This window comes from Myxine glutinosa, chromosome 1 (assembly GCF_964187855.1).
Source record: "Myxine glutinosa chromosome 1, kmMyxGlut1.1, whole genome shotgun sequence".
NCBI classification, from domain to species: Eukaryota; Metazoa; Chordata; class Myxini; order Myxiniformes; family Myxinidae; genus Myxine; species Myxine glutinosa.
The window spans coordinates 180,798,558-180,813,493 of NC_136261.1; the positions used below are offsets into that span (position 1 = coordinate 180,798,558).

General features: G+C 44.1%; 1 protein-coding gene across 1 annotated transcript in view; it reads right to left on the reverse strand.

The window, feature by feature from the left end:
- The window catches only part of LOC137431632 (thymus-specific serine protease), a 54,038-nt gene extending 39,368 nt beyond the window's left edge, over positions 1 to 14,670 (reverse strand). Inside the window, exons 1-2 of the mRNA XM_068123172.2 lie at positions 14,527 to 14,670; positions 6,628 to 6,809 (exon numbers count right to left, since the gene is read on the reverse strand). Of these exons, the coding sequence (XP_067979273.2) occupies positions 6,628 to 6,809; positions 14,527 to 14,587 (243 nt within the window). The 5' untranslated portion in view covers positions 14,588 to 14,670. The remainder of the gene's footprint in view (positions 1 to 6,627; positions 6,810 to 14,526) is intronic.
- Positions 14,671 to 14,936: the final 266 nt, after the last annotated feature.

The following is a 14,936-nucleotide window of genomic DNA, read 5'->3' on the forward strand; positions in this document are numbered from 1 at the left end:
GTCTGCTCTCGGGCTGAACTTGCTGGGGCGGCCTGGCCTTAACAAGTTGGCAGTTGTTTGGAATCTTCTCCACTTGTAGATGATCTTCCGGACAGTCGAATGATCGATTTCAAATTGTTTGGAGATCTTTTTAAATCCCTTCCCAGACTCGTAGGCATCTATAACCTTCTTTCTGAAGGCCTCAGAGAGCTCTTTTGATCTAGGCATGGTGACACCGCACACTTCAACAACAAAGAACAAACCAAACTAAATGTCTGAGGTGTAAATAAGACAGGTTCCTCCAAGATCCTCTCTAATGATGTTCTAATCATTTGCACCTGAGCTGGTGCACCTGATTCTAATTTTAGGTATTTGAAGTAGGGATAAATGTAGGGGTGTACTTACTTTTTCCACATGCGAAATTTGCATTTATGTTTATTTAAATTATACAATTGACTACAAAATGCAAATGTTTCATGATGCTTGTTATATTATATAACCTTTATCTATCAATATTGTTGAAATGAAGATCAAATAGCTGTATGTTGAAATATGTTGAAAAAGTCAAAACTTTACTGGGGTGTACTTACTTTTTCACGTGACTGTATATGATGGTACCATCATGCCCCAATGCTCCCAAAGCAATAAACTCACGATATGCCAAACGTGAGTGGAATGTAACAATCCCCAAAGTCCGTGCACGGATCCCCACGCTGGTTGAAGGTGGAGGTCGTGCAGAACGGCAAAACAACAGGCAGGTATCAGCGCGAGTGCAGACTAAGAGTTACGAGGTGAGAGGTCGGGCAGCTGGCGGCTCATGGGATAACGATCCCCCAAAACGAGAGTGTAATCCACACCTCACGTCTACTAACGATTAAGCCGATATGGAAAACCAACGGCGATCAACACAATATCGATATGGGAATCCCAATGACAAAACACGAAGCACCAGGTAGACAGCCTCTTCGAGGACAAAATGGCGTATAAAGCCTGTAATGGAGGCGCTGGCTCCCTCCAACAATGACTCACTTTGATAAAACCTGAGACGCAGGTTTAATTGCACTCGCAATGTTGTCGTGATGGACGATGTCGCGAGCAATCCCTCTCTCGGGAAGCCTCAATTAATTCGCGAACAATATCAAAAAAAGTCTGCTCGCAGCCCCGATGCGACTTTACGGCTGCATCTCTCATGGCAGTCTTCTTCCTGCCAATCCTCCTCTCTCCTCTTCTGGCCTCTTTGCCGCATCTTACTTTCTCCTTCACAGACATTTATTTTTACCTTTTACTCGTCATATCCATATCACACAAAAATCTTAACAACAATATTATCTGAAACTAAAAATCCTACAAGGATATAACAACAACAAAGGCAGAAGTGACGGATCGGTAACACTACCTGTACATCATCCTGCCAGAAGGGAAAACAGTAAACTGGAAAATAATCAAAACAGAGAAAAAGGGGGACAAAGAAAGATATAGTAATGTTGAAAGAAGCAAAGGGATGTTTGGAAGAAAGTGGAGAAATAGGAATAATGAGAGATGTGAAGGCAGTCTATTCATATTACGTACATGAGTGGGTGAAACATTCCACCATTTTGAGTATGCAATAATTGAGGCCCAACCAGGCATTCAAAAATTTATAATTGAGATAAAGAGATAAAGAGTGCACCTGTGTTTTTCAATCACAAACTAGAATTGTAGACATGTTTTAGAAAAAGTGTTCAACTATTTTTATAAATAAAAGGACAGTACCTTTCTGTTGCTCTTTTCCACTGCTGTCTCCTTTCTCAGTGCATTGCACATAGTCCCAAAACATCAGGCATAATTATCAATGTCTTACAATTTTGCCTATGAAATCTAAATATACTTATAACCTCTCCATTTATTCCATTAGACCCAATCAAAAGGAGATTTTGGTCATAATGTTCATCATGTCTGATGACATCACAAAATTCCCGTGCCGCATTTCCATGATGGGCCTACTGCACTGTTGTTGTATGCCCCCTCCCTCTGCCAAATCTTATCAAATCCAATACCATCCTATCACCTGACCATAACAGGTATATCAGCTAGGTGGGCGGGGGCTTCCAGGCACCATTACATCACAGGCATTATTACCCTGCACACATGCAGTGAAAAGCGGCGTTAAGCAATTGGTTCAGTTTGTCTGTCTGTGTCTACAAACGTCAGTTTATGATTGGGCAATTACTTGATTCCAATTGAATGTTATATTTTGAACACGAATCGGACTACAAACATGTAGTTTAGCAGTACTTTGGTCTGATTCGTCCCTGTCACACATGTGCAGAGAGGAGTGAGTCAATTTGTTTAATCTGTCTGCTTGTCTGGCAGTCAAAAAATATAATAATAATAATAATTCCAAACAGGAAACCTACTGTTTTTGCGACATTAGAGGACAGAAGCAACAGGCATGGACAACTAATATAATCTGTTAAATAAAGTGGTGTCAAAGACGCTGCACCAATTGCAGCAAACAAACAAAAAAGAAAACAGATTTTGTTTTTTCGACAACCTTCAAAATCTATCTTATTTCAATTTAATTAGACACTTGAACACTGAAGTATTTTTGGAACTTTCAAAAACCTTTTGTTCACCAGTACTTGGACAAAATATTATGGCATTTTACATCATAACGTCCAATCAAATTTGCTGCTCACAGACCCCACCCATACCCTTTTTCTCAACACTGCATGGGGTAAAGTGTTTTATGAATTCCCCATTTGTTGTTGTTCTATCTATCTTGCGTCTTATCAAATCACATCACTCATCATTGATGGGTATATCCACTAGTTAGAAAATGGAAAAATTAAAGGACTACACACACAAATTCGATTTTGGTTTAGGTCCAGATTCAGATCCGGCCTATCACTGGGATACAAAATGTAAAGTGTTCAGCCGAGCGGAGGTATGCGCTCTATCGAGTGCTGTTCTAGTATATTTTACTGTCACATCTAATCGTGTGTGTCTGTGTGTCTGCGTGTCTGCGTGTATGCGCGTCTGCATGCCTGCGTGTGCGTGTGTGCATGCCTGCGTGCGTGTGCGTGCCTGCCTGCGTGCGTGTGCGTGCCTGCCTGCGTGTGCGTGCCTGTGCGTGCCTGCCTGCGTGTGCGTGCCTGCCTGCGTGTGCGTGCGTGCCTGCCTGCGGGTGCATGCGTGTGCGTGCCTGCCTGCCTGCGTGTGCGTGCCTGCCTGCCTGCGTGTGCGTGCCTGCCTGCCTGCCTGCCTGCCTGCGTGTGCATGCCTGCCTGCCTGCCTGCCTGCCTGCCTGCCTGCCTGCCTGCCTGCGTGCCTGCGTGTGCGTGCCTGCCTGCCTGCGTGCGTGTGCGTGCCTGCCTGCCTGCGTGTGGGTGCGTGCCTGCCTGCGTGTGCCTGCCTGCCTGCGTGTGCGTGCCTGCCTGCCTGCGTGCATGTGCGTGCCTGCCTGCCTGCGTGCATGTGCGTGCCTGCCTGCCTGCCTGCGTGCATGTGCGTGCCTGCCTGCCTGCCTGCGTGTGCGTGCCTGCCTGCCTGCGTGTGCGTGCCTGCCTGCCTGCGTGTGCGCCTGCCTGCCTGCCTGCGTGTGCGCCTGCCTGCCTGCGTGCGTGTGCGCCTGCCTGCGCGCGCGTGCCTGCGCGGGCACGCCTGCATCTGTGCGCGCGTCTGTTGAAATTTGGTGGTTGTACTTGGGCTGTGCCCGGGTAGGTTCTAAGCATTACACATTAAAACTTTATATTCGTGGGGGTTCAGAAGGAAGGGGACATGTGTTCTCTGTAAATGCGTATAGTCTCCCACCACTCGTGGTGGGAGAGCATATTACAGATTCCAGCGGTTTACATATTGTAATCGTATCTGTATGAAAACCTTGTAAAATTTAAAACTACTTGGCCAATTTACGCAAGTGCTCTGGCCAAGTGCTCTGTATTTTATGCACTCAGAAACCGCTGGATGAAATAAGTTGAAAGGTGGTGGTTGTACTCTGGGTGTACGTCCTTCACAAATGGGAGCATTTTATCAAGATGGAATGGCCACCTCCAACCTAGGTTTTTACCATTTTGTTAAAGTAGGCAATGTGCACACCTGCACCACTGGACAGAATAACTTGAAAGCAGGATGCTATCACTGAAAAGGTCATCAAACTCCAGACTTGAAACAAAATCAAGTTACACACATACACACTCTGCTACATTTCTCATTTAATAAATTTGCTTCTGGATTCAGAACTTTGTACCCACTCCGTGAAGAAGTGAAAGAAGGTGAAAGAAGGCCGCATTCCTGTGGATTGGGAACAGAGTACCCTCATCCCTCTATACAAGGGGAAAGGTGACCCTCTGAACTGTGGCTAGTATGGCACGATAAAGTTATTGGAGCATGGAATGAAGGTATTGGAAAGGGTGTTGGAGAGGAGGATAAGGAAGAAAGTGAAGATCGACGAAATGCAGTTTGGATTTATGCCAGGAAGAGGAACGACAGACGCGCTTTTCATTGTGAGGCAGTTGCAGGAGAAGTATATGGAGAAGAGGAAGAAGTTGTTTCTTGGGTTTGTTGATCTGGAGAAAGCATTCGACAGGGTTCCACGCAAAGTAGTGACATGGGCATTGAGGAAGTTAGGAGTGGAGGAATGGTTGATCAGAGTAGTGATGGCAATGTACGAGAGAGCACGCACAGCTATAAGGACGAAGGACGGGAACAGTGGTGAGATGGAGGTGGGAGTGCATTAGGGGTCAGTACTAAGTCCACTACTATTTGTAGCTGTGATGGAGGTGCTGGCTCAGAACGTAAAAGAGGGTTTACCGTGGGAGTTGTTGTATGCAGATGATCTGGTGTTGATGGGGGAGAGTATGGATGGACTGAAGGAGAAGATGAACAAGTGGAATGAATGTATGGAGGCAAAAGGTCTGAAGGTGAATATCGGAAAAACGAAGGTGATGGCAAGTGGTAAAGCATGTGGTGAGGTGGAAAGAACTGGGAAGTGGCCATTTGCTGTGTGCAGGAAGGGTATCGGAGTGAACTCCATTCCATGTACAATGTGCGCTGATTGGGTTCATCAAAAATGTAGTGGTCTGAGAGGGTCATTAACGAGTGTGGCAGCTACATTCAAGTGTAAGGTGTGCACAGAGGGAGGTGCAGATGGAGGGAATGTTGAGTTGGATCTTGGAGACGGCGTGAAGCTGGAAGGTGTGAAAACATTTTGCTACCTCGGAGACATGCTAAATGGAGAAGGTGGATCAGACTCGGCAACGGTTGCTAGAGTGAGATGTGCATGGAAGAAGTTTCGGGAACTGAGTGGTGTGCTGATGAGGAGGGGAGTGTCGTTGAAGCTGAAGGGAAAGGTGTATGCTGCATGTGTGAGAATTGTTACGATTTTTGGGAGCGAGACATGGGTCATGAACGTAGAGCAGCAACGAAGGCTGGAAAGGGTCGACATGCGAATGGTTCGGTGGATGTGTGATGTGTGGAGTATCGTTGAGAGAGGAAGACAAATGATGAATTGCGAAAGATGATGGGAATAGAGCCTGTGATTGATGCTGTGAAGAGGAACAGGTTGAGATGGTTTGGTCATGTGTTGAGGAAGGATGAAAGTGACTGGTTGAGAAGAGTGATGGAAATGAATGTAGAAGGAAGTAGAGGACGGGGAAGACCGAGAAAGACTTGGCTAAAAGTGGTGGAAGAAGAAATGCGGGCAAGGGGGTTAACAAGGGGAGATGTAGAAGATTGTCATGGGGTCCGCAAAGCTAATCCCTGCTCTAGCAGGGAAAACGGCCTTAAAATGCCTGTTGTTGTTGTACATATGAAAATGGCCTCAAGTAACAAATGCTGCATTAACTTATTTTAGACTTTCATGTTAATCTTGTGTTTCTGTGCCCAGTATTCGACTGGGAAAAAATAAAATAATAAAAAGCATGTTTATGCCACTATTATTATTAGTATTTCGTATGCAGCCTGTGGCTGTCGGTTGCATTATTTTGGGCAAGCACAGCTGTGCCACTGATGCAGTGCCCCCCGTTTCCAATAAGCTGGTATTCATTTTGCCAACATTAGAAAGATGACAGGCCGAGTCATCCCACCTGGTGTCATTTATGCTCCGAAGGGGCTCAAACTCCAAGATCCAGGGTCTTGAAGCCTTAACCAGTTAAGCCAACACCAGGGTTATGTCACTATCTATCTCGTCTTGTGACCAACTATCGTTATCAAAAATAAAATATAAAACAGCTCATATATATCAACAGCTCGTGAATAAAAAATAAAATATATCAACAGCTCATCCACTATCGAACAAGACCTTTTAGTTTGGTCTACTTTAGGAGGATGGCTGAAATCCAATCAATTCAGTATCCTTGTGTACCAACATGTCATCCATTTTTCAAAGATTAGTCAAAAGAAAGTTGGAAATGGTTTGAATCATTGTTTTGCTAATATACCTCAATCACGACAAATATTGAAGTTCATGTTTTGAACACCCCGAGGCATTTTAAAACCACAATGCACCAAATGCACTTCAGACTCGGATGTCACAATGCAATGGATAAAGTGAGGTAATTCATATTGTATTGCGTATGATAAACAAGGGAGCACTAAAGCAAGTCAGTTTAAATGCCAATATGTCCTTCCACCCTTTCCTCAATACACACAAAACGTGACCACACTCACCTGCTCAAAGCTCTTTCTACATTGCCGATCAAAGTGATCAAAAGGTTGTTTGAGGAACTCGGCGATGGGAGCCCTGTTGAACTGCAGTGGCTCATTCCAAAGTTTGGTCTTGGTCACGTACGATCTCTGCCGTTCAAGACGAAGTCTGTGGACATGATCAGTAATTCTCCAGAAATGCCGACCTGCCAATGACAAGCATCATACAATTACCCAACTGGTGACATGCATTAAAGCTTCCTTCATAGATAAAGCAAAATTAAAACCCGAGATATATACAGGGTGTCCATAAAGTCCTTGTGCAACTTATAAAGTCCTTGTGCACCTTTTGAACTTTTTATTTATTTATAAAACTTTTGATGTACACAAGATGTAAGCAAATGATAACTACGGAATGAAAGCACAATTAATAACGTTTTTACTCAACAGTTATTTATTTTCGGTTCAACATAACCACAATCTTACTATAATTGACCAAATGTCTGTCTGTCCGTTCCAAGGTACCGCAAAAACGACTGAACCGCCCGCAACGAAATTTTGGGTGGGTAATCCTGGGACCCCCTGGAGTAAAATAGGCTATATTGTTTTTCAAAAAAAAAAATTCCCAATTTTTCCAATTTTCCAGTTTTTCTAAACACGATGGAATAATATTTACTGATATGAACAGTGATGTGGCTTTTATTGAAATTCTACAAATACTGTTTAGATTGATGATTTGCGTCTGATACGATTTAACGGATGTTTATAATTATATGAATCATTTAAATTAAAAAAGCCTTCAATTTCTGACATTTTGCCTTTTCATTTGGGCCTCCCAAGGCGGGTACCGTTGCTAGTCTTTCATAATAAATCATTCAATCTGGTTTTCCAATTTGTTGGAAACATTCTCCAGTTTCTGCTGAGTAATTCAATGAATTGCATATGTGATCGCAGCCCTGAGTTCATCCAAAGAATGCGGTTTTTACGAGTAAATAAGTCTTACATAGCCCATAAAATGTAGTCCAATAGGGGCAGGTCAGGCAAACAAGTTGGCCTAGCATTTCGTCCATATCTATCAATCCACCTGTCTGGGAAGACATCATTCACCAACCGTCGCAAATTCCAAGTATTGTGGCAGGGAGCAGAGTCTTGCTGGTATAAGATATGTGAAAGATTTAATAATCATACTTCAGCAACCAAATATGGTAATTGTGGTGCTTGACTTTACCAATGCACAAGTTGCCGCTTCAGAAAATGTCAACTCGTCAAGAAACCCAGGGGAATTGTGGATTTAACGGCAATAACATTTATCGATGACAAAACTTGGTGATGTGTACATCAAATGATGATCGTTTCTCTCATGTGCACATCAAGTTATAAAAGTTCAAAGTTTCACAAGGACTTTATCGACGCCGTGTATTGGAGCTGTTGGAAAGAGAAAGGTGTGTGTGTGTGTCCGAGTGTGTGTGTCCGAGTGTGTGTGTCCGTGTGTGTGTGTGTGTGTCCGTGTGTGTGTCCCCGAGAGTGATAGTGGGGAGTGGGGGGGGAGACAAGTTCAAAGCAGAATATGTCATAGTTTCATGTTCTCTGAAGTTAACTAAACTGCTGGAGAAGAATATCATTTCTGAAGGGTCTGAGAAGGATGTGCATGAAGAGTGCAAAAACAAAAATAATAATAATAATAAAATACAGAAAGAGTTCAGCAAAAATAGTTTTCAATGTTCTATCTCTGTTTTTAATCAGGATGACTTGAGATACGAGATATTAGTTAGACTTTTTAGTGTATGCAACAACTGGTAACTCTACTCAATAGGCATAGGGAGAGGGATCGAAAAAAAATAAATAAGTGAAGTACAACAATAAGGCTTTACTGCTTTACCTACTGCACTTGCATTTTCAATCATTTACTTCATGGAAATCTGCATTACAAAACAATTTGTTTATAAACGAAAAACAAACGAGAACAATGCGACTGTCGCCAATATGCCTCCGCATAGTCCCACAACGGGTAGATGCTAGCACTCTGCGAGTGTGCATATGTATAGGCAGGGGATCACGTTTGTGAAGTTTTGTGTTGATCGGATAAGGTTCGTTTTTCTATCCAAGATGGCTGCCAAACCACGTGACCTATGACATAATTTTCAAACGATATGCAACAGCGCTGTTAGATTATATTTGTAAAATTTCACATCGATAGGTGGCCTAGCATTTCATCCATATCTATCAATCCACCTGCCTGGGAAGACATCATTCAAGAACCGTCGCAAATTCCAAGTATAGTGGTAGGGAGCAGAGTCTTGCTGGTATAAGATATGTGAAAGAGATTTAATCATCATGCATCAGCAACCATGTGTACATGACATAAATTTCACAATAAATAATTGTCACTGCAACAACAGAATTTACTTGGGGTCTCCTCAAGCTCCACATTGTGTAAGGGGTGTTGATCATTGATTATATAGATGCCTACATAAACATTTCTGTATTTACACATTCACGTCACCTCCAAGACAGATGACTGCTACGTTGCTCATCCCAGATTAATTCTAAATCCACAAATCCAGGCTCATGGAGGAGGTAAACAGATGCTGTAGGTTCACAGACTGACAGGTATTCAAAGGGGGGAAGAGAGAGACGTCACATCATTTTGTATAAGAGTTACGGCTCATGGAAGAGCTAGAATGGATCAGGATGCAACACAACAAAAGCAACGGCAGAAAAAGGGACGAAACCCCAACAGCAGGGCCAAGGGAGAAAATTAATGGAGACGGACAAACAAAACAAGGGATGTGTGGGTAAGGATGAGGGATAGCGGACAATGCATGGGGTGGACAAGATGGATGCAGAAGCAAAATGTGGAAGGGGGAAGGGGCAAGGGGTTAAACAGGTGTAGAAAAGATCATGGTTTCAAATGGGGGATGACCTGAGATGGTGGTGAACAGCTGTCTTGAAGACTTGAAGGGAAGAATGAGATTGAAGGGTGTGTGGAAGATGGTTCCACAGATGGGGGGGGGGGGGGGGGGGGAAGAAAAATGACGAGTTGTGCAGTGATCCTGGATTTTTGGAGTTTCACCCAACGGGGGTTGATGGGGGCCCGTGTGCCCAGAGGTCAAGTTGCAGATGAAAGCCTTGGAAGTGGATCGGATTTCGGGTGTGCCAAGGAAGGACTTTGCAAAACTTTCCAAGTCAGCAACTGGCTTTGGACACCAACTTTGAAATATGGTTTGCCCAAGAAAGATCATGGCTCAGTGTGATCTAGGAGTTTGAGTGATTGAACCTCAGATGGCTGTCTGAAAGTGAATGGGAATATGTGTGTGTATGTGTGTATGTGTGACAGAGACAGAGACAGAGAGAGAGAGAGAGAGAGAGAGAGAGAGAGAGGGAGAGACAGATTTATGATTTTTGTCAAGGTCTGAAGAGAGGGAAAAGGTTGCTGCCCATCTATCAGAAGGATGAGGGATGTCACGGCAGAGGGTGGAGTCATCAGCAAATAGATACAGTGAAGAGGATTTTCCAGAGAGTCAGATCATTGATGAAGATCAGCAATATGACCTGGCCAAAACACTGTCTTAGGGTACTCCAGCCTTGATAAGGGGAGGATTCCGTTCAGAACTACACATTGCCTATGAGAGCGGAGCAAGTCATTAACCCACGAGTGGAGTTGGCCTTGGATTCCATAGACAGACAGTTTGGAGTGCAAGGCAGGATGTCAGACTATATCGCGCGCATGCGACATGTTCGAGAGATAGCCCTGGTCTCATGTCTGACTTCGAGGGCATTCATCCATTGTTGGGAGAGTGGAAGCAACATGTCCAAGGTAGAGTGACCTAGTCTGAACATATGATGATCTGAGGTCACTGGAGAAAAGGAATGATTTTATGTCAACTGCAATGATGGATTCCATGACTTTGCTGAGGATTGAAAGTAAGCCAAGAGTTCTGCAGTCAAGGACCAAATGGGGAATGTTTTTTTTTTTTTTTCACCTTTTTTGTAATGCAGTGATGTTGGCTCGCTTCCAAGCAGATGGAATATGACCTATGGCAAAACGCAGGCTAAAAAGGGCAGAAATAAGGAGTGCGAAAGTAGCAGAGCAGGTACGAGACAGACACCCAGGAATCGAGGTTACAAACAAGAGGATTGAAAGGTACAAGAATAGAGGGTGAGGTTTCAGCTTGGCATTGAGGAGGGCATACAGGCGTGAGAACTGGAAAACATGTGATCTAGATGGACATGGATGGATGAGAGAGCAAGGCCAGAATTGAGACAGAAAATAGACCCAACAACCTGTGTGTGGTGCATGAAAGTAGACCTTCAAACTCGGCCACAAATATCATTAGCAAACAATTTGAACAGCAATGATAGATTCCACCACTTTGGTCATGATGGGGAGAAGGCCGACTTGACCAGTCTGGAGGTTTATGGATCATCACCCTTGTAAATAGCAGTGCCGTTGAAAACTAAGATGAAGGCAGGAGAACGTCTGAGAAAAACTTAGAAGAAAAAAATTATTGTGGATAGCAGTGCCAATGTCGTTGGGTCCAGTTCATTGTGTTCCGATAAAACAAAAAATTTGAATAAACGAAAAATAAACGAATTTTGCATTTAAAAAAACCAATCTATGATAGAGTGGAATCCACAAGGCTAAAGTATCCATGTAATGGGGAATGAAACCACTTCAGGCGACTATCTCTGGACTATGGTGACCAGTGGGTTTCCCTTCGCCAAAGGTGTGCGATACGTTAGCAATACCTTCAAGAATCTGAAAGGTTAGCAATACCTTCAAGAATCTGACAGGTTAGCAATACCTTCAAGAATCTGACAGGTTAGCAATACCTTCAAGAATCTGACAGGTTAGCAATACCTTCAAGAATCTGATAGGTTAGCAATACCTTCAAGAATCTGATAGGTTAGCAATACCTTCAAGAATCTGATAGGTTAGCAATACCTTCAAGAATCTGATAGGTTAGCAATACCTTCAAGAATCTGATAGGTTAGCAATACCTTCAAGAATCTGATAGGTTAGCAATACCTTAAAGAATCTGATAGGTTAGCAATACCTTCAAGAATCTGATAGACTAGCAATACCTTCAAGAATCTGATAGACTAGCAATACCTTCAAGAATCTGATAGGTTAGCAATACCTTCAAGAATCTGATAGGTTAGCAATACCTTCAAGAATCTGATAGGTTAGCAATACCTTCAAGAATCTGATAGGTTAGCAATACCTTAAAGAATCTGATAGGTTAGCAATACCTTCAAGAATCTGATAGACTAGCAATACCTTCAAGAATCTGATAGACTAGCAATACCTTCAAGAATCTGATAGGTTAGCAATACCTTCAAGAATCTGATAGGTTAGTAATACCTTCAAGAATCTGATAGGTTAGCAATACCTTCAAGAATCTGATAGACTAGCAATACCTTCAAGAATCTGATAGGTTAGCAATACCTTCAAGAATCTGATAGGTTAGTAATACCTTCAAGAATCTGATAGGTTAGCAATACCTTCAAGAATCTGATAGGTTAGCAATACCTTCAAGAATCTGATAGACTAGCAATACCTTCAAGAATCTGATAGGTTAGCAATACCTTCAAGAATCTGATAGGTTAGTAATACCTTCAAGAATCTGATAGACTAGCAATACCTTCAAGAATCTGATAGACTAGCAATACCTTCAAGAATCTGATAGGTTGGCAATACCTTCAAGAATCTGATAGGTTAGCAATACCTTCAAGAATCTGATAGGTTAGCAATACCTTCAAGAATCTGATAGGTTGGCAATACCTTCAAGAATCTGATAGGTTGGCAATACCTTCAAGAATCTGATAGGTTAGTAATACCTTCAAGAATCTGATAGGTTGGCAATACCTTCAAGAATCTGATAGGTTAGTAATACCTTCAAGAATCTGATAGGTTGGCAATACCTTCAAGAATCTGATAGGTTAGTAATACCTTCAAGAATCTGATAGGTTAGCAATACCTTCAAGAATCTGATAGGTTAGCAATACCTTCAAGAATCTGATAGACTAGCAATACCTTCAAGAATCTGATAGGTTAGCAATACCTTCAAGAATCTGATAGGTTAGCAATACCTTCAAGAATCTGATAGACTAGCAATACCTTCAAGAATCTGATAGGTTAGCAATACCTTCAAGAATCTGATAGGTTAGCAATACCTTCAAGAATCTGATAGGTTGGCAATACCTTCAAGAATCTGATAGGTTAGCAATACCTTCAAGAATCTGATAGGTTAGCAATACCTTCAAGAATCTGATAGGTTAGCAATACCTTCAAGAATCTGATAGGTTAGCAATACCTTCAAGAATCTGATAGACTAGCAATACCTTCAAGAATCTGATAGGTTAGCAATACCTTCAAGAATCTGATAGGTTAGCAATACCTTCAAGAATCTGATAGGTTAGCAATACCTTCAAGAATCTGATAGGTTGGCAATACCTTCAAGAATCTGATAGGTTAGCAATACCTTCAAGAATCTGATAGGTTAGCAATACCTTCAACTCAATTTTCCGATTTTAACCCATCAACATAAAAAGTTGTTTTTTAATAGCAACGTTTGTATATAGAATGGAGAAGCTTGGGCAGAGTCAGTTAAAAAGTCCGGACACCATCACCACAACTCGTTACATCCACCACTGAAGGTTGATGGAGGTTATGTTTTCACCCGTCTGTCTGTGAGCAGAATATCTCAAAAATTATTGGACGGATTTGGCCGAAACTTGGTGGACATGTTGGATGTGTGACAAGTACGAAATGATTAGATTTTGGTGAATATCCGGATGCAGATCTGGCCTATCAGTGGGGGTTACAAAATGTAAACAGTTCAGCCTGGGGGAGGTATACACCCTACCGAGTGTGGTGGCGGAGGTGCGCGCTCACCCCAGCGGGCGTGGCGGCGGAGGTGCGCGCTCACCCCAGCGGGCGTGGCGGCGGAGGTGCGCGCTCACCCCAGCGGGCGTGGCGGCGGTGGTGTGCGCTCACCCCGGTGGGCGTGGCGGCGGAGGTGTGCGCTCACCCCAGCGGACGTGGCGGCGGAGGTGCGCGCTCACCCCAGCGGGCGTGGCGGCGGAGGTGTGCGCTCACCCCAGCGGGCGTGGCGGAGGTGCGCGCTCACCCCAGCGGGCGTGGCGGCGGAGGTGTGCGCTCACCCCAGCGGGCGTGGCGGAGGTGCGCGCTCACCCCAGCGGGCGTGGCGGCGGAGGTGCGCGCTCACCCCGGCGGGCGTGGCGGCGGAGGTGCGCGCTCACCCCGGCGGGCGTGGCGGCGGAGGTGCGCGCTCACCCCAGCGGGCGTGGCGGCGGAGGTGCGCGCTCACCCCAACGGGCGTGGCGGCGGAGGTGTGCGCTCACCCCGGCGGGCGTGGCGGCGGAGGTGCGCGCTCACCCCGGCGGGCGTGGCGGCGGAGGTGTGCGCTGTGCAGAGTGCCCTTCTCGTTTAACTATATTCTCACTTTTTTAAATTTGACGCAATACATTTAAATTTAAATCAAACCTTGAAGTGTCTCGGACCATCGGTATTTATAGAAGGTTCTGAACATCCATCGTAAAGTAAAATCACCAAACTGGACCAATCGGCGCTTCCTAACAATTTGTTTTGGTTTTTGGTATAAATGCTGTTTTCCAGCTTTTGCTGCAATAAAAAAAAAAAAATAGTTTTAACATTAAAAAAACAACAAACGCACAAACTAAGGTCTGTTCACTTCTCCAGATTAAAACAACATTTTGCAGATTTGCATTTAAGGGGGAAGTGAAACAAGGAAATACTATAAATAACAATAAATGTACATAATAGCTCGAAAAGCAAGAAGCGCACGAGCGATCATATACGTATCCTAGACAGACACGTGCGATACAATGTTGTGTACAAAACACAAAGTAACTACAACGTGTGAAGGTTACCATTACCAGCGTTGATATGAAGCACCTGTAAGAAGATCACGAGCGAGAGCGAAGCGAGGACCCGCATGGTTGCAGTGAAAATAGGAAGAGCGTCCGAAGCGGGCGCGGGCGGGATAAAACTCGTGCTGACGCGTCACGGATCACGTGCTTGTGGGACAGTGGGCGAGACAAAACTCGTGCTGACGCGTCACGGATCACGTGCTCGAGTTCTTGCATCACGCACGTGGTCACGTGACCGCATGTTTTCACCCGCTCGAAGATGGAGGCTTTTAAATTAAACTCACTCGCGTAACTCAGCGCGCATTTCACCACACGTCGTTTCAGAGGGATCGGCATCTTTGACCATTTTGATGTATTTTGGGTCTTCAAGGCCATTTGGAACTTCAGGGTCTTTTGGATCCTCTGGGCTTTTAAGG